General features: G+C 54.2%; 1 protein-coding gene across 5 annotated transcripts in view; it reads right to left on the bottom strand.

Moving 5' to 3' along the window:
* PBX3 (PBX homeobox 3) overlaps positions 1-22,847 on the bottom strand; it is a 127,088-nt gene that overhangs the window by 4,425 nt on the left and 99,816 nt on the right. For 4 of the 5 annotated variants that reach the window (XM_059715759.1, XM_059715758.1, XM_006275750.4 and 1 more), the window contains 5 exons: positions 20,008-20,249; positions 13,395-13,585; positions 11,609-11,744; positions 1,596-1,761; positions 157-269 (listed from right to left, as the gene is read on the bottom strand). In XM_059715759.1, coding sequence (XP_059571742.1) covers positions 157-269; positions 1,596-1,761; positions 11,609-11,744; positions 13,395-13,585; positions 20,008-20,249 — 848 coding nt within the window. The remainder of the gene's footprint in view (positions 1-156; positions 270-1,595; positions 1,762-11,608; positions 11,745-13,394; positions 13,586-20,007; positions 20,250-22,847) is intronic. The other variant, XM_019495320.2, reaches the window with a different exon arrangement.

Here is a 22,847-nt window from a genome sequence, read left to right as displayed (position 1 = left end):
AAGTTCAATGCTAGGATAGTAATAGGTCACGTTTAGAAAATGCTGCCTCCGCTCTGCAGTGAGGCCCAGAACATTGAATAGAGCCAGAGTAAGGTGGAATTTTTAGCCCAAACCCTACCCTGCTAGAAAGGCCCTAGTTTGGGGCGTTTCTCCTACCTGTGATTGCACATTGGCTCCGACTTGGGACCCCTGGTAAGAATCCCCATTCAGACTCTGCATGTTCATGAACATGTCCCCAGAATTTGGGAGGTTAAAAGAACCAGAAGAACCTGGAAAGGAAAGAGTTAAGTAGCTGAATAACAGAGAGCTACAAATATATATCCCCCAAGACCTCAAGGCAGGGGAAGGAGAAGGAGAAAAGGAAACAAGAAGGAAAGCAGGGCATCACAGAGGAAAGTTCACAGTCTGGGAGGGAGGCTAGTGACCAACACCCAGAACCTGACCGCGTGCCCCGTGTGCAAGCGGGGCCCGGCTGGCAGCCCTGGGAACTGCTTGGATGGAGAGCCCTAGCGCGCTCACCCGGCCAGAGCCTCTCTCCCGGGGCCCGGGAACTCCCTTCTCCAGGCTCTTCCTGCCGATTCTCTCCCGTCACGTTAGCTATCGCAGCAGGGCAGGGCAGGGCAGGGCAGGGCGCGCAGGCTGCATCTCACCGCCCCGTTCCCCCGATGGAAGGGCACGGCGGGGAGCAGTGCAACGCCTATGAAGTGGAGCACCTTCCCTGGTGCCATTGCTATCTACGCTGAGAAAAGCCTCGTGCTGAATGTGTGCCTATCCTCTCCTTGGAAGGGCGATGGCTGGTCGTGGCTAACTGGTCGATTTGTTACTGTCGACGTAGGAGCCCTATTTTCACTTGCTTATTTTCTGTCCCTGTAGGATTTTCCTCATGGATCTTCCTACATTTTTAGACACGCACTAAAACTCGCTGCAAGCGGTGCTGGTGACACCTCTGCTTGCTCCCCACACCCCGCCTGGCCTCCACTCCCCTCCCTTGGAGTTAGCCCTTAGATTCTGCCTACGGAGCAAACACGCTGGTAAGGATTTGGTTTTTAACACTGAAAATGAAGGTGCGATAAGCCGCTTTCCAATGAATTACCCCCTCTGATACGCTCTTACAGACACTAGCAATTCATTTTCCAGCAGTGCAGCATTTCACATGCCAACGAGCACAGAGCAGGATGTGAACATGCCTCTCTTCCCACCACGCATCACTCAGCACTGAGTTCAGCAGCTCGAGACACACACACCCAGGTGCGGCCTGGCCTTTCTTTTTCACTGAGTGAGAAACCCCTGTCAAAATCTCCGCTGGAACACAAAGCTGCCAAAAGCTGGTGGGACACGAATGTGTTTTCAGAAGCATGGGCTTAACATGCTGAAGTCAGCGGGAGCGGGCAGGTCACTGCCCGGCACTTGGAAAATTCCCACCCCGGAGGCTTAAACGATGCAGGACCTCCTGGTCGCGTGGTATCCTGGGGACACTGCCACATTCCCAACCAAACCGAGTTCTCTACCGCCCCAGAGCCGTTGCCTTCCTGTTTTGCTTTCTGGGATGCTCTAGTTGGCTGGGCAGGGGGAGAGAAAAAGCTCCTGGTACGTACCAGAGTTTGGTGTGGTCGGGGAGTTTGTCTGGTTATTCTGGACGGCGGCTGCCACGGCGTGTGCTGCGGTCACAGCCGTCTTTGCAGCGTAGAGATTGGCTTCTTCCTGAAACTTCCCTATGTTCTTCTTGTACCTGATTCTCTTATTGCCAAACCAGTTGGATACCTGTGGATGGGGAGGAGAGGAAGTAAGAAAAGTCAGTCCTCCGGCAGCATTCGGCATCTCGTCGTATTGCTCTGAGATGTCACGCTTGGGTCCATCGGATACACAGTCCCCAGCCTTCAATCTGACGTCTGCTGGGTACTTAGATTAATTAAGCAATAATCAAGGATCAGTTGAGTATTATTATGGATATGAGCATGACATGGTTCTGTCTGTCTCTTGGCAGAACTGATACACAAGGGGTTACTCTTTTATGACAACGCGCATCTTGGAGTTTGCTGCTCTGGTTAGCGTAGCTTTGCCTACTGTTAATAATGAGGCATTTGCCAACCAAATCAAATGCTAGAATTCAAAAGGCTTCTGGAGGTGGATGAAGGTGATGTTTGGTTAAGAGAGAATGAGTTGGAAGTGAATGCAATTGTTCTTTATTTTTGGGCTGGAACAACCTTGGCAGCCCCGGAGTTGGAATCATGTTTGGTCTGCTGAAAATGAAAGGAATAATATAAATCAATAATGGATGAAAAGTTGCTTTGTCATCTCCCTTTGAAGATACTGTGCTGATGCCAAGGTGGCTCCTAAGGCTCTATTAACCCGTGCAAAGTTCATGGCTGGAGCAGCTTACACAAAGCCGCTGCAGCAAAAACATTATAGAATGTTTCTAATCCCAGCCATTAAAGCCCCTAATTAATACTCTCAGTTAATAACTGATGTTGCACACAGGGCCATCACGAAAGCTCCTTGGCCTACAAACACAAGCCTGTGTTCAGGCCAACACACTCTACACAACTATTGTAGAAGAAAAGCAAGCCCTAGCACTGCAAATAAGGAGAAGTGCAAAGTCCTGCACTTAGGAGGGAGCAACCCCGTGCACCGGCGCAGGCTGGGGGTGACGGGCTGGGCAACAGCATTGCAGAAGAGGATCTGGGGGTGACAGGGGACAAGAAGCTGAACAGGAGCCAGCAGTGTGTCCGTGGTGCCAAGAAGGCCAACGGCATCCTGGGCTGCATTGGTAGGAGCGTTGCCGGCAGATCGAGGGCAGTGATTCTTCCCCTCTCTTCAGCACTGGGGAGACCACATCTGGAGTCCTGTGTCCAGCTGTGGGCCCCCCACTGCAGAAAGGATGTGGGCACATTGGAGAGTCCAGCAGAGGGCAATGAAAAAGGTTGTGTGGCTGGGGGACAGGATTGGTGAAGAGATGCGGAGAGAACTGGGCTGATTTAGTCTGGAGAAGAGAGGACTGAGGGGGATTTGATAGCAGCCTCCACCTCCCTGCAGGGGGGCTGCAAAGAGGATGGAGCTGGGCTGGTCTCAGTGGGGGCAGACGGCAGGACAAGAAGCAAAGGGCTCAAGTTGCAGCAAGTGAAGTTGAGGTTGGATATTAGGAAAAGCTCTCTCACCAGGAGGGTAGTACAGCACTGGAACAGGTTACCCAGAGAGGTGGTGCAATCTCCATCCTTGGAGGTGTTTAAGACCCAGGTAGACAAAGCCTTGGCTGGGATGACGTAGTTGGGGCTGGTCCTGCTTGGAGCAGGGGGTTGGACTAGACGTGACCTGCTGGGTCCCTTCCACCCTCGTTGTCTGTGATTCCATGATTCTAGGTCCAAATGATCAAAGCTTATGGGAGCACGTGGCACCAAAGCTGACGTGGGGGCTAATGAAAATGCCACACAGTTTCATACCAAACTAGGGGGTGGTTCTGTGAAGATTACACAACGCCACTGTCACAGGCACACACTCAACACCCAGACATGTCCTCCTATGGGATGATTTTAAAGTATTTTTAACAAAGGCATGTCCCTAATTATTAATGTACCGTGGTAGCCCTTCTCCTCTCACTGTGCTAACACCCTGCTGTTTGCAGCTGCCCCAGGGCAGTGCACATCTGTCCACTCCAGAGCCCAATATCATGTCCACTGGTGTATAAACATTACACCAGTGCAAACCCATCATTTGTACAGGTCTAGAGTTAAACAACCTGCCAGGAGCACAGGTCCTTTGGCTCCTATGCTTGGCTGGTGGCATCACTGGATGCTTGCCTTCCCCTGCCAGCCTTTGCAAGAGCCCAAAGGGCTTGGGCAGTCACGTCTGCTTATTCTTTCCCTTTGCTTCCTAGGGCCCGTGGTCCCAAAGCACCCAGCATGAGCTGAACTCAGTGGGAGTCCCTTCTCTGACTTGAGAACAGGCTCCTGGACTACTAGCCTCTGATGATATGACGCCATCATAACCATCGGCTTATGCTGATGTTTTCTGTTCACTTGAAATGTGGAACAGCCTTCACTCTGAGCAAAAGAAAATCCTTCCACAGAGAGGCAGGGCTGCACAGCTCTCTTCCTCTTATGAAAAGAAACCAAATTCACCAGTCCCTGGTTCTGCCCAGACGGCCATACCTGCAGGCAAGGGCCCGCTGCTCTGAAATGCTATTCCTTTTTCAACGGAAGCACGTGCGAGGGACCGAATGCAGCTGTTTCACAGAGGCTGCACACGCACCCTCATTACAGGGAGGAGGGACGTTCCTGCAGGAAGGCAGATAATTTTGGCATTTGTTTTAACACAATTATGGAAAAGTCTCTAGCTTTAATGGCAAGACGGAAGGTGCACCTCGTACATCCTGTTCCCTGGACAATACTCCATTGGATTCTATATATTGCACTTAATATTACCTTGTCAGTCAGGGAAGCAATAATACATTAATGAAACCCAGCAAATAATTATTGTGGACAATCGGATTACGGCTTTATTAACAGTTTCATAATTGAGGAATCTCTGCACATCAACTGTATTGTCCATGGATGAATATGAACCTTTGTTTATGCACACCTCTGGACCAATCAAACAACAGCCATCACTAATAAAGGTTTATTTAATTCTCACAGTAAAATTTTAATATCACCAGCAGCCTGGGGAAGCCTCAGCGAGTGGATTTGCTTGACATCAGATCGTTTCCATTCTGCTAGTCCCAATACTTCTTAATCTTTAATATCAAGGCAATTAAAATTAATGGCCACTCATCCAAAGCCACTGTGGGCAGTGTTTCCTTGACATCAATTGTTTGATGGGATTACCTAGAGGTTAAACTAACAAGCAAGGTTTAATTGGAAGCAATGAAAGGAGCAGTGATCATACGTTATGTTTAACCTGCGTACCACATCTAAATGAATATCTAAAAATGTTAAACTATTTCTCAAATTAAAATACACGCTCCGCACACAGCTAGATCCCCGGGTGGGAGCCATCCCAGCCATCCCGCGAACACTGTGTTCCTGGCACTAGCATCAGAAGGAATCTATATGTCGACAACCTAGTCTCCAAACTTCTTTTTAATCCCGTTAAATATATTTGCCGGGAAGCTGCTGCTGAGCATGAGGCTTGCAACCTGGAGATGCTAACAACTGCACGTCGCGGTCGCACGTGGACAAAGAGAAGCAGAAAGGGAGCCAGAGCTTGAGGCCAGGACATGCTCGCTACCACGGCTCCAGACTCAGCAGCACGAGCAGAGAGTAGGACACATTTCCACGCTTCCTCCAGCTGCCGCACTCTCACTTTCTTCTAGGCCTGGATGGTGGAGGAGGCTGCAGGGGAGCCAGGGGCCGGACAGAGGAGGATTCCCCATCCGGGGGCTTTTCCAAGTGCTCCCTCGAGAGTCAGCCTTTCACTCCAGAGAGCAGGCAGCACCTGTCTGCAGCTGCAGGCAAAGCTTGGCACAGGGCCTACCAAGGCTCCCTGTCTCCCTGTGCCACGGTGCCAGCAGAGGAGAGCCTAGGGGTGAGGCACCCCTTTCAGAGCAGCGAGGGTTGGGGGTGATGCCCACTGAGGTGAAGGGAGCTCTCTCACAGCTACAGGACCAGGCTGCCTGCAGACTCAGGCAGGTGCCTCTGCATCATCTGTGCTCAGTTCATATTCCTCAGCATTTCCTTGCAGCCACATAGGCTGGTACTTACTTCACACTCCCTACGAAATGAAAGCTGAGACCATGATGCAATCACTTGACTCCAGAAGCCGGGGCTTACTCTCTGGTAATGAATGGGCTCTAACCCGGCCTTCCCTGCAGCCTGCTGCTCCCTGCCTCTGCCTCTCTGGGGGAAAGGAGTGCGTTTGCTCCAGAAAACACTCGGAGATGGTGTGCAACACCTGAGAGTGACCCTGGCCTCGGGCAGCAGGGGCAGGACACACAGGGGAGTGTGAGCACCAGGCGGTGATATCACAGCTCAGCTCCAAACCACTTTAAACCTGGCTCGCAGCTCCCCTCCCTTTGCCAGGGCGGGGACGCAGGGCTTTCCCATCCACTGAAGACCACTATGAATTCACCTGTCCCTGTCCCAGGCTCTTCACCAAGGAGCAGGAGGTCCTGCCCTCTCCGGCGTGCCGTGGAAGGTCAGGGACTCAGCATGGGCTGGCAGACTCAGCACCCCTGGGACTCTGGGTGCCATCGCAGGTGGCAGGTCAGCGTCCCCAGGGGTCGGACGAGGCACCGTCCCCTGCATAAAGCACTCGGATCTGCTGAGAAAGAGCCGGGGGCAGTGTGGTTGGGCCCAAGGGCTGAGATCCTGAGCTCCCACCCAGGGCATGAGCGGCTGCACACGCCTGGCCCTCTCCCCGCCTCTCTGTCCTGAAGATGTGAATTCTGTACCTGGCCCAAGGGCGACGTGGGCCCAGCACCGGGCTCCTGAAGCCAGGACCCACACCCTGTAACCAGGACAAGCAGTCGCTGGGGGCCAAGCACCCCCTGGCTCTCCGGCCCTCCCCGCTTCCACAACCACTGGCTGGAAGTTGTCTCCAGCGGAAGCCGCCTAGAAGCACATTTTTCATGAAAACAAACTATCTCTTCACATAAAAAAAAACAATGAACATCTTTCTCCTCCTGATCACTGAAGGCCAATTAATTAATTGGGCTTAATTGTATATTACGTTTCAAACAATCCTGTTGCACTTATTTATCATGTTAATTACAACGTTAAATAAAAAGACAATAAATTATTCCTTAAATCGTCAAGATGCATAACTGCGGGATTTGGGCTGGGGCCGGCCTGCTCCGCTTCCCTGCTCGGGAAAATCCCCGGGACAGGGCAGTGCTCTGCGGAGAGGCAGCTCCCACCCGCACGTCCGAACAATGAGCAAACCGAACATTTATGGACCACAAACCACGGGGAATATTCCAGTGCGTCTCTGCATGTTTGTTTGCAGCACGTGCTTTATGGTCTGCACCTAATTAAATGTAACGGAATATGAAATTTTGCAATGACACGAGGAGTATTTATGGCACGTGCTGCCTGGTTAGTCATTTGCCTCTTTTTATCTCTGCAAACTTTTTGTTTCTATCTGCCTCTGTTCCACTCTTTGCATCCTGCTGGAAGTGAGGGATCAGTGCCTATAAATCCAGGACTTGTAATGTGTTGGCAAAAATAAATAAAAACAGAATCAATGTGAACGCAGAGGAGCTGAAAGGCAGCTCCTGCATGCTGTTTAGAAAGAATTTTAAATATACCCTCTTGTCAAGCACATTTTTCTTTTGTTTGAAGCAATGAAAAATTTTATTGCTATAATCCACTGACATGCATTCAGCAATGACTATGCCCTTTCTCTAGTCCGCATGATAGACTGATAGTTGCTCATGACACCCTGAAAGAGGCTCATCTGCAAAAGTACAAAACATCAGCTTTGCAGCCATAGGAAGTAGAGAACAGATGAGACAGTTTATCTCCCCCAAACACGTGCGGATCGGATAGTTCTAAATTACAGCCGGCAATGTTCTCTGTTAAGGACATTTTTTTCCAAAATTACCTTCCCTGCACTCTTAAAAATGAAATTGTGTTAGGTGTTCATCTTAATAAATAGTTTGTCTTCATGTGTTTCTTGAAAAACTTGCTGTCCATATTATTTTACGGACTGATTTCAAAACCAAATCCATTTATCTCCCAGCTGCAGCTATCTGGTGCTGGAAGTCGGTCCCACTTCCTTTGCAGCTCAGTAAAGCACCGTGGCAGCAGGCTTGTCGGGGAGCCGCACGATTTGGGGTCCCGAGGGCCTTGCTGAAAGCTGGAAGTCTTCCCCCTTGCACCCTGCCCCAGCCTCCGCCAGCCCCTGGCCTGGTGAGGAAGACTGACGTGGGATCAGGATCAGGAGCTGCAATGAATCCCCGCGCCGCTCTGAGCAGCAGAACTGATGGAAACCCTCCCACGGTTTGAGCCAAAACTCTTGGGGGGGTTGGAAAGTTGTCAGTTCCCATGTTCTTAATTACCGTTTGTCCCCGCTGCCCTCCCTCCCCGGGCCCAGCTGGCGCAGAAACGAGACGTGCGGGAAGGCCAGGAGCGGTGCTGGCCGGATGGTGCCCCGTCGAGGCCAGACACAGAAGGTGCTCGGGAACGGTGCAGAATGCTCCGCGCAGGCCCCCACGGCCATTTGCCGGGATGGCACTGCTCCTTCCACGGGCGAGCTGCCCCTGCCAGGCTGCTAAACAGATTGCCTGGTGTAGCCTTGGCTTCTGGGCTGCATCCTCCTGGCTTTGGCTGCCCTCCGCCGGAGCTCGTCCCACGCTACTTCACGAGGCCTGCTCCTAGCAGGCAGTAAGCAGTCCTGCAGGACGGCTGCAGAGCATCTCTGCTCAGCGCAAGCAGACGCTGCCTCGCAGGCTCTCAGCCCGGCATATCCTGGCCGTGCCTGGTGCAAGGAAGTGCCCTCTGCACAGAGCAGTGCTGTCCCCTCGCAGAAATGCACCCACATCAGGGCTCGTTTGGAGCAGGTAAGGCCAGGCCTGGCCCCACATCTGCATGTTCATTAACCCTATGGAAGCTGCCTGGGCTTTTGCTGCTGAACCAAGCGCTGCCAGTGCCTTCAGGGACAGTCTATTCCACGCCGCTCACCGTCGGAAATGGCTGCTCCCCGGGGTTGAATTCTCCCTGTCTTGCTTTATTCTCTGCAGACTGATCTTACCTTTCTTCGCTGAACTGGCTTTTCTACACATAAATTAAGCCCTCCCTCAACAGAAACTCCCTCAACTCGGTCACCTTACCTCTCATCCCCTGCAACACAACAGAGCGCAGGCAGTTTATCCCAACCGTGCCCCTAGCACGGGCTCTCCCGCCCAGCTGGCAGCCTCCAGCATGAATCCCACTTAAAAAGCCCCTGCCACATTACAGCCTGGTAGGCTGAGCTGCAACAGGGGCTCCTGCACGCCTCGGCCCACGCAAAGGCTTTGATCTCTTGCATTTGTTATTCATACCTTCACGAAGGAGAGGCCCCAGCGCACTTGGCCCACGAACACACCTCCAGCTAGAAAGGCTGCCAGAGGCACGGGGCCATCAGCAGATGCACCAGTTACTGTCAGGTGAAAGCGGGTAGGGACTCACAGCTGTGGGCACACTCCTACCCTGCAGGTGGTGAAAGGCAGCCCACCGTCACTTACTGTGCCGGCTGCTCTCAGAGCGAAGTACCATTAGTAGTACCATCATCATCGTTATTATTATTATGATGCTGTGCAAGATTTTTCAGCCCCTGCTCCAGCTGTCTAGAGAACAACGCTCACCCTTTGCACTAACCTAGCCAGCTCTCATAGATAACCAGGGTTGCAATCTTGTCCCTACTAAAGTCATTGGCAAAGCTGCCATGGACCTCGAGGGGCTTGCGTCTTAGTGCACTTGGGCTGTGAGGTCGGAAAATTGCACCTCTTGGTCTGCTGGAATGGAGGGGGGAGCACAGAGGATGCCGCAGGGCTCTTCGTACAGCCACGCAGGCATCTGTGCAGACTGCTGCGGAGCCGCGCTTGTCCCCTTGGAGCTGTGAAAGCTTTCTGAACTCAGGGCTGGAAAGGCAGCACTCATCGGTGTGCCCAAGAGAGAACAGAGCACCAAGACCACTGGTTCGCAGCCTTTGTGGATTTGAGGCCCCTCTCCCTGCACTCAAGGCACCCCTCCTGGGACTCACAGGTTCATAGATTGTGGGGCTGGAAGGGACCTTGGAAGATCACGGGGTCCACCCTGCACCAAGCAGAAAAGACAGCTGGGGCCAGGTGACCCCAGCAAGGTGATTTGAGCCCCCTCCAGAACTTCTGGGAACTGAATAGTACCCGAGTTCAAACACGAATGCATGTGTTACGGTGCTCGTCTCCTTCCGCAGGGGCTGGGCAGGAGGGGTGGGGGACCGTCCAGGCAGGGACAAGCTTGAGCCTGGCTTACCAGCTTAGTTTATCTCCTCACCCCTCACAGCACCCTTCAAAGGATGTGGCAACATCCATCCTGGTTGCGAATCACTGGCCAAGACACTCACTGCTTCCCTGCCCAACAGGCTTTGCAGGGTACGAAGCACCTCTGGATGCCCAGATACCTGGACTGGACGCAGCTCAGGAAACTACTGGATTGAGGGAACAGTGGGACTTTGCAGTGGATTTCCAGGACCTTACTGACGAGGTGGTTTTGGAGGATCTTGGGTTTCTTTCGGCGCATCCAAAGTCAACAAAGAGTCACCACGCGCGAGGCCATCGGGTGGGGTTCTTTTCTGACAGCTTTCCCATTTGAAGTCTAACGTACCTGACTTCTGCCATTTCACTGGAGACCTATACACCCAACCTCAGATCAGACCTTAATTATAAAGGGAAGGGCTATATTGCTAAAAATGCCAATACCGGTGCCTACCATCATCCATAGTTGACACGTTAACCTCGGGCATCGTTCCTTTAAATATATAATTACTTGAAAAACTGATAAGGCAACCTGATTGGGAGTGCAAGTGTCAGCACCCCCCACCAGCACAGCTTTGTCGGACTTGATTTCCCTCCCCATGTCACAGCCGCACCCACGACACATGTGGCCCCCGTGCCACAAGCGTGTTCTGAGCTCCGCCAAATTCACAAGCCACAGAAAAGGCCAGATGTGACTTCTTTTCTAGAGACCCGGTGCAGGGAAGAGCACATTCACGCTCAGTGCAGAATCCGTTCAAGGGGCTGGCAGGTCAGACCGCTGGACCGCAGTCTGGGACCGCCAGGTTATAGCTCGTGCCCAAAAGAGGCCGACCCGGGCAAAGACACCTGTCTGCAAAGCCTGAGCTGCACCTGCTCTCGCGCGGCTCTGCTTTACTAATCCTTCTGGCCAGCCAAGCGCCGGCTCTAAGGGACCCGTTTTGTTTAACGGGGCTTGCAGCAGTGGAACAATAGCTGTCCCCGGGCTGTTGTATGCCAACCAGGTTAGAAGCTTGTAGGCTTCAACCAATCAAAGAAAAGCTGATCCATAAAAATAGATTATTTGTTTGTCGATAAACTGGCTTTTTACTAAATTAATGTTCGGTTTTGATGAATTTATAGCAGGCTAAATGGATCACCCACGGAAGAGTCCTATTGACAGATGCAGAGTGCATTTGCTACATAGCTGAAGAAATGGTCACACACATTCGTTTTTATGTATTATTTATCATTTTAACTGCACCCCGCGGCACGCCAACCCCTTCAGGCCCGGCTGAGAGGCCTGCTCCCTTCGCCACAGAGCTCAGCCCCGTTTCCCAGCCCCCTGGTCAACGTGCACGTCCATTAACGGATGAAGTCCCTGAGGAGATGCCTACAGCGTCTGGGATAGGGGCTGCTGGAGCTGTACATTAGAGCCAGCCGACGCTGGTGGGGCAAGACCATTTTCACACTCTTGCTTCTTGTTCCATCAAAATAATGAGGCCCCTTTGCTCTGCCTATACAAATACATTTGCTTTCAAAGAGAGGGGCTGCTCCATGGAAGGGCGATCAGAACGTGGAGGGGAACCCACACCTGTGGGGGACGCGTCTCTGGCACTGCCCAGCCCAGCCAGCCGTGCAGGGCGCTGGCACCTTTCCTCCTCAGCCCATGGAGGGCAGGGAGGGCACTTGCACACCTCTTACCTGTGATACTGTGATGCTGCATTTCTTTGCCAGCTCTTCTTTGGCTTCTTCACTGGGGTAGGGGTTACTGAGGTGGGAGTAAAAATACTCATTCAAGATTTCTGTGGCTTGTTTGCTGAAGTTACGTCGTTTCCGTCTGAAACGAAGAAAGAAACCCACTGCTGTCACAAACCTGAGCTGAGACCCCTCCATGACTCGTGGGTGAGCCACCCCCTCTGCTCTGGGACGCAGCAGCACAACCCTCCTGGCCCAGCTGGGAACAGCTCCTCCCTGGCACCTCTACACACACCAGCTTCTGCCACTCCCCTCCCTCCATCTGCAGTGCCCGTGTCCTCTGGAGCAGGGTGCTGAGAAGCAGAGCACGGTGTCCCCACACGCACTGCCCTAGTCCCTGCTCCCGCCACGGAGAAGGAGCGAGTGCAGCAGGGAGCGACCGTGGTAGATCTGATGGGCCTTTTCCACCTTGAGTAGCACCCACCATGCTCTCCCCCCGCGCTGAGGGGCTGCAGCCTAGAGAAGCCCCTGGGGCCCTGTACGGCTCCACAAGCCTCTCGCCCACCCTGACGCCATTTCCCCTGAAGAACACGCTTTAGAAAGCGCCGGTGGAACAAGAGCTTCCCATTCGGGTCCCCCTCAGGGCTGGCTGCAATCTAGAGGCGTGAGCCTCAGGCCGCTGTGCAGCCAAGCATCTCTCCCCACACTGTGTCCCCAAAGGACGGCTGCGCTGCTGCCAGCGCCGTGCCCTGCAGCAGGCGGGCGCTCCCTGGGGCTGCATTTAGCTCGTTATCCAGCTTCCGCTCACTTTGCCTCGTTTACCTTCCTCTTTTCCAAGGAGCCATGCTGTACATGCTGCCTTTGGCAGCATTGCCAGTGCCCCCTGTAGACGTCTCCCCACCACCCCCCCGGTTTGCAATTACCCTAAGTGGCCACTGCCCATGACCTGCTGGTGAAGAGCCCACCTGTAAGCCTGGCAATGAGGGGTGGGTGCAGGGGGCATCCCCTGGAGGCGGCTCTGTGTTTTGGGCTGAGGGGGTTGCTGCGGGGCACTGGCACCTGTACCAATGCAGCTCCCAGCACCCGTGGTCCGCGATGCTGTCAGCTCTGCTGCCCCTGCACCCTCGTGCAAGTCCCTGCTGTCCTCCTACTGCAGGGTCTCAACCCCTGAAGTACCCTGTGATCCTCCATGGGCAGAGAAGCCCCCCTGAGGGTGCTGGCAGCTATGGAGTGGGGTCATTAGAGCACAAGAGCCTGGGTGGTGGCAGAGGTTGCAGCCTAGCTGCTGGCCTCAGAGGCTGCGGGCCTGCCACAGACAGTGCTGTGCTCCTCCAGGCTCTCACAGATGCACGTGCTGGTCCTGGCTCGTTAGGCTGGGACAAGTTCAGCACCTGTTTCCGTCGGCCTCTCACCTGCTGAAGGCCCAGCACAGCTCAGCGAGGGAAAGGCCAGCAGAGCAAGGTCTTCTGCTGCCTGCCTGGCTCCAGGCAAAGCCAGCCAGCAGGGGCTCAGCGGCCAGCCTGGACTCGGCCCCGTGCCAACAGTGAGACAGCCGCTGGCAGTGTTTGCAGGGCACTTTTCTAAAGACACCCGCCTAGCGCTGCCTGGTCCCACTGCTGTATCAGCCATGGTGCCTGCAATGAAAGCCCCTTCAGAGAGGCAGTGCGAGCCATCCCTCCCTGGGCCAGCACATACATGACCGTGCTTCAGAGCAGTCTCTGCCCCGGGGGGGGAGGGGCCTCTTTGCCAGCCCAATAAAAAGCCGCGGCAGCCGAACACATCACTCCCATACCTGGCATCAAGGAACCGCGATCTTAAAATCATGACTGCTTCACAAGTGCTTTGTTTGAGCTGCATCTGGATGGAGCTGAACTTTCGATGAATGATGCCCACCATCCTCTCGATCTCCTTCGGAGAGATGGGGCGTGTCCGACTCTGTTCTCGGAGCAGGTTCATCACATGCGTGGTGAATTCGTTACAGGCCTGCGAAGGAAAGAGGGGGTTAGCAACGGCTTCATGCTGTCGCACCACGACACGGCTGCAGCCCCCAGAAGCTTCCCGGTGCAAGGCAGATGCACTTTCCACTGCCTGGGGGGCTTGTCAGGGCAAAGAGCCGCAGGGAGCCTGAAGCTGGCTGGCAATGCTCATGGGCCAGAATGGAGAGCCATGTAGGAAGGGGTAACACTGTCAGGAGCCCATGACCGGTCAGACTTCCTAGTCTGGGAGACCACCGTGGGCTCCTCCCTGCCCAACCACACACGCTGTGCCCAGGCCACCTTGCATCGGTTGCTCCCTGCCCCCATGCTCTCTGGCCCATCTGGCAGAGGCCTGCAGCACGCACTCCAGGCTCTTACCCTTCTGACCCCTGGAACAATGTCACAGGTCCCTGCCTCTGACCTGCACCTCTGGGATAACTGTTTGATCCCCTACGCCTATGGCCTGCAGATGGGATTGGGAGCTGTGACTGCGCTCTTTCTCTATGACCAGAGATCAGGCTGCTAGTCTAAAGTGCCAGAGCAGAAAGATGCGCTCAGTCTCCTGCTAGCAAAGTGGTCATGGCGTGCCAGGCATGGCTGAGCTTGAGGTGGGCTAGGACGTGCTGCCATCTGATCGTTGCACCTCTGGAAATGCATCACATCTCTCATGCACTGTGTGCAGCTGTGGCAGAGGATGGCATGAAACCTCCTGAAGCAATTCCCTGCCCAAGAGGGAATTTGGGAGGGTCCCTATGCTGTGCCTCCCAGGGTACCTTGGGCCCTGCCCTGCCCATATAGCCGGGAGCCCTGATAAGTGAAGGAGCTGGGACCTCCTCCACCCACTAAACGGGCAGGACACCGTGATCTAAGCCACACGTGCTGCATCATCTGCAGACTTTGTCGGATCTGCGTCTCCCTGAGAGCAACCTGCCTGCCTGCAGCAGGGGCTGGGAGCTGTCACCCACTCTGCCGATATCTGTCTCTCTAATCACTCTCTAACACCCATCTGAGGTGAACTGAGTTCTCTCAAATGGATCCCGCAAATGACTGAGTCTCAGCTACCGAACACATTTCTTCCTAGGGGAGCACGCAGCCAGCGTTGTCCTCACCCGGCCTTAGCCAAACAAAAGACACAGCCCCGTGCTGGTTGGGCACTGCATGTTTTAGGCACGCAAGAGAGGCTGCTCTCCTGTTCCCATGAAAGTCCATCCCACAAGTGGCTAGGAGTCTCCAGCAGGCCAGTGTGCTGGTTGTCCAAGCCAGGCGGAGGTTAGAAAGCAAAGGTGACCAAAGCTCTCCCTAGGCTTGCCATGCATCTGATGCTCAGCAGCTGCTAAACCCAGCAGAGGGGACAGTGCCACGTCTTGCCCAGATCGGCCTGGTGAAGCATCACTGCAGTGCTAGCTTTGCTTTTCTGCTAAGGCCAGCGTTAGGGACACCTCCTCCTCATTTGTTCTGCACCGATTTTCAGTGGCCCGCCTGAATTTCATTAGCCCCATGCAAGGGAAAGAGTTAAAAGTGAAAAGTTTATGCATCTGAAAACTCATAATTTCCTACAACATTTGCTGAATGTCTCGCAACTTATTAAGTGAAGCCATCTATGAATGCAAATGCTGATTAGCAATTTGGCAATAGCCCAACATTCGCAGAATTCACATAGCTTTTCTTTAAACCAGTAGTTCATACATGATTAATTAGAACATCTCATTTATGTAGTGTGCACTTTAGCTCATTACTCTAAGTAAAATTCGTTAAGTATTTACATTTAGATAATTAAAATCTGGGTACACCCTTAAGAAAGATGCATACACTTCAGGCAAAGTGATTTTTTTCTTTACACTGCTGAAAGTAAATTACAGGCTAATTTACATCCTTGCTGCACCACTGTGGAGGCAGCGCTCAGGCGAGCTCAGCTCCTCTCCCCGGAAAGGTGCAGACTTGCCCTTGGCACAGAGCGCAGCCCTGCCCACGCCCTCCTGGCCGTGACGCTCCTCACGTGGCCGTTCCCAAGTCAGGGCACAGCTCCCTGCTCCTCCCTCCGGCACCGCTGGTGCAATGAGATGGGGCTGGTTCAGTGTGGACTGGTGTCTCCATCACCCACCCCCATTTCTGGGGCTCTTCGCCGGCTGTCTGGGTTTACACTTCTGCAAATGGGGTCTTGGTTTTTCCTCTGCCCTGTTTCAGGCAAAAGAAGTGGCCCCAAGAGGGCTCCCAGTCACCTGCCCTCCCACCCGATTCTCCCCCTTCCAGGAAGAAGGGACCTGAACCGGGAGCAGGAGGTGTCCTAGGGAACCTCGTGGGAAGAGAAGCAAGTTGGATTAGGAAGGGGCTCCTCTCCGCAGAAGAGAGCCAGGCCAAAGCCAAGAGCCATCTCTGCCCGGGGCAGGAGGCAGGAAGGCTGCACCAGCACAGGGCTCCCAGGCTGTCTGGTGCAAATCTGCCTGGACCGGAGGAGGTAACATGCAAATATTTCCCCACAGAAATGACATCAAAGTGCTGTCGGAAGGAGGATGCTGGTGCCAAGCGAGCTCAGTAAATTAAAACAAGGGGTCTGAGCATGCACGCACCACCCAGTTCAACAGAGGAAGGGCACTGGAACTGGCACTGGCACTGCCAAGCAGTCTCAGCTTGGCCCCCCTGCATCCTGGGACAGGATCGTTTGGAGGCCGAGAGGTGAAGGGCCTGACTCTGCTCCCCCTTCTCCCGAAGCGCAGGGAGACTGGAAGGGCCGGACGCCTTCTTGTGTTTCCCCCCGGGTCACTTCCAGCATTGAAACTCCTGGCCCCTTTCTCATGACTGTTTTGCAGGCCTCTGCTTGGTGCCCCAGACTTTATTAATAATGTCAGGTGATAAGTGATGGCCTTGTTAACCTGCTCTGAAGCCCTGCAGAAGCGGAGGGTGCCTCAGCGTGCTCTAATGCTTAATCAGATGTGCACACGGAGAAGAGGAAGACTGGCTTGCTTTGGCAGCCTGAGAGCCGTTCCCCAAACAGCCTTCTGCCACGGCAGAGCCAGCCGGCCCCAGGCTGAGGTGCACCCGGCCGGCTTCCAGCACGGTCCGTGGCATTTGCCCAGCGCCCAGGCTTCGCCCGACGCGGTGCTAAGTCGAAAGACAGCTGTGAGCTCAGAGAGCAGACTCCCAGCTGCTCAGGGAGGCGTGGGACCCTTACAATACTTTTGCCTACAGCAAAAATGTATTTCAATGTAATTATAGAAGATAGCTTTCAATATGTCACCTCTATTATAGGAGCTGTAAATTATGGAGAGCGCTGCCTGTGTACGGCCATCTCTCCTGGCACGCGGCGAGGGGAGAGCTGCTGATGGCGTGACATACTTTTTCCTCTTCCTTAAGTGCATTCCCCTCCCTGGCAACAAATGTCAGAATCAAGCTCTGTCTGGAAAGCATCTGCACAGAAGACGCTTGTGGTCTGTGCTTCTGGGGGCAGAGAAGAGCGGGGACGGGCGGAGGCAAGGAGAGACAGCAGCAGGCATCTGACCCCATTTTGAAGCCGCGGTGGGCTCACCTCCGCGTGCTCAGGGCTGGGGGCCGGCTCCTGCCCCGGGGGCATCGGGCCGGGGGTTCTGCTGCCTCTGTCTCCCGAGGACACTAACAACTGTCCAGAAACTGGCGGCCAGCGAAGACAGAGGCGCACAAACCCGGCTGCCTCTCCGCGGTGGAGATGGGTGCCGTTCTTGAGACAAACTGGTAGCAGACAGCTGGCTGCAAGGCTGGAGGAATTACCATATTTCTGTACAGCAGGCAGCGCTGGGTGTCAGGATCACTGGGGGTGGGGGGGAAAGCCTGCGTGTTTCACGTCCGCTCGGCCTCTCGCCCTCCCCTAGCAGCACGTGAGCCTCCTCCTCGGTTTCCTGCGGGGTGGACGGATGGCTGTGACATTTCGGCTGAAACCTTTGTAAATGGAGCTACCGGCTAAAAATGCGAGTGCCCCCCCCAACAAGTCATTAAGCTTATTATAGTCAAAGGACACTTGCCAGGAACTAGCTATTAACACAAATCTGAATTTATTTCAGCCCCAAATCCATCTCCAGCTTCTGTCCCCGTGACTTTCTACGGGCCTGTCGTTTACTGCAAGGTCTGCCTCTTGGCTAATGCAATGGCCATCGCCACTTCAGCACACAAAAGAGAGGTATTCATTACTGCTCTGTGTGGCGGGGCGGGGAGGCCCCGGGGCCCTGCAGCAGAAACGGCCCTGGGCACAACCACTGCCAGCCGTTTGCTGCTTCTGCCTCACCCTGCTCGAGTGATGGCCACGGACAAGCCTGCGTGGCTGGTGTTGAAGCAGACCTAGCCTGGCACCACCACAGCGCTGTTCTGCCAGCACTTCCAGCAGGACTCGGCCTGGCCAGGGACAGCTTCATGCCCGTCCCCCTCTCTCTCGGGATGCCACATGCCTCCTAACACCGCCCTGCACAGCTGACCACAGAGCCTAGGTGCCTAGGTGCTCCACTGCGGGCTGGCTGCACCCCCCCAGAAACCCCACAAGAGCTGGAATCTGCAAGGGAGAGACCCCGGGTGGGCAAAGTGCCCGGGGATGGAGGAGAGAGAAGTGCATGGGGCTCTTAGCAGCCTGCAGACGAGAGACTCTGGGGTAGTAGTGGGTCCTTCGGCTGGACTGTCTGGCTGGGGGTCGGGACAGCCCCCATCAGGGAAACACCATCCCAGCGAGAGACGCCAGCCCAGTGCCCATGCCACCTGGGGCGAGGAAACCAGAGCACGCAAGAGTCACGTGTGCTGCTCCGGACCAGGAGCAGGTGAGGAGCAGAGACTCTCCTGCTGGCTCGTTCTGCCAGGCACTCACTGCAGCAGGCCCCAGCAGCCCAGTCTGCCCAGGACACGGTGCTGCATCACGGAGGTCCTGGCAGCGTCTCTAACCCTGCACACTGTGCCACCTTCCTGTACGTGCAGCCCAGAGAGCTCCCATCTCCCTTACGTTGCTTGCTTGCTGCAATGGCATTTGTAACACGACGTTAAAGCAGCCCCAGGTCAGATGGAGGGTCAATACTGAGGGCTGACCGAGAAGCCTGGCTGGGCGACAGCGCTGGGCCCAGCTCCCGCCGCAGCAGCGTGGCCGAGCAGACGGGAAGCCGCAGCAGAGCAGCTCAGGATGGCGTCTGGGCAGAGCTGCGATTCTTCTCTGCCTTGGTGGTTCCTAGCAGGATTTTTATGGCTGCCTGAACATCTCTGCTGCGGTTTCATTTGGTTCAGACTGACACTTCACCGTACTGTAATGGGCTCAGGGCGGGCCCAGCACTTCCCAGCACAGGAAACCACCGGCTGATGAGGTTCGTTGAGCTGATGAGGTCCAGGGCTTACAAGCTTTATTAGGACACCTCTGGGATGGAAGGATGAAGACATTACTTGAGGCTTGCCAGGGCCAGGGGTCTCACACCCTTCTCTTCTCCCTCTGCTTCTCCTCCTGTGATGCAAAGCCACACACGCCACAGCAGGACAGGGGAGAGCTGCTGCAGCTCCACGGGGCGCTTGCAGAGCATGATCCCTACCACGGTGCCGGGAGCAATTGCCCCGCATCCTGGAAACATCAGGCAGCAGCAATCTGAGCCCCTGGTGCCTTTGTGGCTGCACCGGGCGAGTCCCTGGTCCCCTCAGGCGTCTGCAAAGGACTGGATCGTACAATGGCACCGAGAGTCAACCTCACCCAGGAAAGGTTCTGTTATCAAGCTAATCTGCGTACTTCTTCCTCCTCTTAATTACCCACAGATTGTTTTTAATTGACAAGCTCTCTCTCACCCTAAGTAACCCTTCAGTACTGCATTTCATCTCCCCAGCTAGGGCTGCCAGAGGAAAAGCTGGCTCTGGCCAGACCCAGCTTGAGATGCCTGGTGACGTTTAGAGGTGCAGGCAACAATGACCTCTGATTCTTGCACAAGCACGGGGGGATCGTCAAGGCCCACAAGAGGCGAGGACCTTTGCTTTGCCTCTGCTTTGAGCCATGGCCTTGCCCCTCAAACCAGCGCACCCCGGGCACGGGAGGCAGCTCCCTGGGGTCTATGGTGGCACTGTCCTGCAGGCTCCTCCCTTGAGCAGTCCGCTCCCGGGGCAGTTGCAAGGATGGGGGCATATAGCGGCTCAGGGGGTATTTTTATGCACACACAAGCTCAGCTACAAATGACAGTCAGGGACAACAGAAACCCCCCAGGCATGCAAGCCAGGCCTCTTGTTTCCAAAGCATCAATGGTCTCATTTGACTGCACAGCTCTTCCAAGAGAGACGGGTGTCAGGGGAGGAAGGGAAGAGAAGAGAGAGAGAGATGAGGAGGAGAAAGAGAGAGACAGAGAGAGAAAGAGAGAGGGGTTGTTCCAAGCCCTGTACAGAAACAAGAGCTGGCTAGCAGAGGCGCAGAGAAGAGCGGCCGCAGGTACACGTAGGACTGTGAGAGCGATGTCTGACCTGTTCATATTTCTCCAACTCTGTGTGATAGATTTGTCTGATCTGGGTCAATTTGGCTCTGTAATCTGAGTGTTCAATAGAGTTATCTGAAGACCCTCCAGAGGCGGCTGCTGCTGCAGCTGCTGCTGCCGATCCCCCACCTTTCTCCGGACCTGACACCCCTTCCGCCAGCAGCATGTTGTCCAGTCTCATCAGCTGGGGATCGGGAGGGTCTTCCTCCTGGGCTCCTCTGATGCTCAAACCTTGGGGGAGAGAGAGAGGGAGAAAACACGGTGAGTCTTTCCCATCCCGTCTGACTCCTGCCCCAGCCAGCCCCGTTCACTGGAGGGTTTGTACCGCTCCTTTTTGCCCTTGAAAAACCACTTTTTGCAGTGAGAGATGACAAGGTGCCCAAGCCCGAGGTCTGATAATGGTTCATGTCACATCCCTGTGATGACCCAAGATGCCCCGATGGAATTGCAGAGCGACAGAAACAATCCTCAGACATGACTCAACCGTCAGCAAAATCTAGCAGAGAATGAGTCTGTCTGAAGAACTTGTAAAACACCCCACAGAACATTTTTATTGCAAGTATTATAAAACCACATGTATACACGTACAAACATCTACAGGTGCTTTTTTTGTTATACATAACACGTCTCCATCTAAGCAAGGCTGAGGTTTTTTGCCTTTTGCAAAACCACGTAGGAGAGGGAAGCATCTTATTTATTTGGAAGCCATTGGTTTATTTCCCATTTTCTTCCTAACACATCTGAGTCCTGCGTTGCTCTTGCTGAGAGTCTCTCTCTGGTTCCAGCTAGAGAAGTCCACGGGCTGATGTAGGATTTCTAGAGAGGGGACATCATCTCCTAAACCGTCTAGGAATCCTCCCAAAGGAGCTCTCCTGGGTGCTAGTTCAATTCAAGCAGCCTCTCTCCAAAGGCACCCCATTCTCTGGAGCTGCCCCAGCACCTAGTGGGAAGGTTCACACACGCAGATGGGAAGCGGGTGGCACAGAGGCGAGAGCAAGCCAGGGGCAGAACTGTGTGGGGAAAGCTGAGGCTGGCGGTATTCGAGCAGGGCATCCAGCGCCACACTCGCACGCAGAACACGGCACCGCACCGCAGCTTACATGCAGCTTCAGAAATTGAACATAAACAGCAGAGAATTACACATTCTTTTACCACCCAGTAATTTAATTGCCATCAGGATGCTGGGATGCTAAATATGTGTTTAAAATTGCCAGCACTGTTACAGTGCATGGTCGGGAAAAACATTTTAAATCTAATTTCTGTTTTAAATCGAGAACTTTCAAAGTGATGCCCAGTCAGCAATCTCATCTGAGCGCTATAGATCAAGGCTGACAATTTGTAGGTTTAATCAGGTCATGCAGGCATTCTGCCAAGACGTGATCAACAACGCCGAAAACAAAGTTTAAAAATAATTACGGCGGTATAAAAATCGCTAGAGCCGTGGCTTCTTGAATCAGCATTTCCATTAAAGATGTAACACAGCCCAAATCCATCCCAGCCTAATTAACCTCTTTAAAGCTGTTTAAAAGCAGGTATTCATGCACTCGTTAGGCGGATCCCGGTGGGTCGGCAGCTGGCACCTCGCACGCTCGCACTCCGGTCCTGCCGGCTGTGCCCACCCCTGGCTTTTGCTGCACACAGCGGTGCGGCTGCCTGGAGTCCAGGGCACACGACACGACACGACACGACAGGGAACATCAGCTGAGCGCCAGCAATGCCGGTCTCTGCCCTCGCCTGAATGCAGCCCAGGTCTTCTTGGAATTGGGACTAATTCCTTCCTGCCCTGAGCTGCACGGCCCGCGCCACACGACCCTGTCCTGACCGACCTCCCCGGCACGGGAAGGCACCACTTTCATTTTGCTCTAAAATACGCATTTTAAACCTGTTGCCTTCATTTACAAAAGCGATTCCATATCATTTCATTGGGATAATAAAATATCTTGTCATTGTTTTAAATTAGTTCTGTCGCCTGTTTGGAGGGTCGCAGATGGGCACAGTTTGCACGCAGAACGCGCTGCCACCAGGCGCGCGCTGGCTGAGCCTCAAGTCGGCACCAAGGTTAGCGCCGGGTAGAGGAAGAGCAGTCTATTTTAGCACTTGCCTCTTCACAGCGGGGCGGTCAAAGAGGCCAGTGGTTCTTTCGGGTCTCTCCAGAGATACGAGCTCAGCTTGCTCAGCGCGTTGCCCAGCGTTGGCCTCACGGAGCGGCAGCTTTGCCCTGTGCATCAGGTTCCCTGGCCCTGCCCATCTCTGCTTCGCTTTGATTCATCACCCCTGCTTTTACTCACTTCCTTGGCTCTTTGATTTCTGCAGGGGATAATCCCTGCTGGCTCCAGGAGACTGTCCTCTCCTTCCCAGCGTGGCTGCTCCCGATTTTCAGACCACTCTGAGAGACTCAACTCCTCCATTTCTCATTTCCATTTGCTTCCTCCTAACACCCGTCCAGATTGCTACGTCTTCTTTCTGTTTCTCCCTTCACTTTCTGTGGCAGCCTGTCCTCCCTCATGTTTCCCCAGCTATTTACAAGTTTGTGGGCTACCATGTTCCTTATTCTCTGTCATGGGTGAATGTGGGTTTCTCTCCTCTTCCCGGACACTCCCAGACAGAGCCCCAAATTCTTCCCCTGGGATTCAATGGGGACATCTCCCCTGACCTTTGACTGCTGGGCATGGGCCTAAGATGAAATGCTTCTGTAGAGAAGCACAGAGCATTGCTAGACGGAGGCTACCCTCAGGGGAGCCACGGGGCCCTGCGTGCAGCACACACAAACCCGCCTCGCGGTCCAGACTCCGGGTGTGGAGCGCTGTTCATCCCACTGAACTCCTACAA

This window comes from Alligator mississippiensis, chromosome 12 (genome assembly GCF_030867095.1).
Source record: "Alligator mississippiensis isolate rAllMis1 chromosome 12, rAllMis1, whole genome shotgun sequence".
Taxonomy (NCBI): domain Eukaryota; kingdom Metazoa; phylum Chordata; order Crocodylia; family Alligatoridae; genus Alligator; species Alligator mississippiensis.
This window is presented reverse-complemented; position numbering and strand designations above follow the sequence as displayed.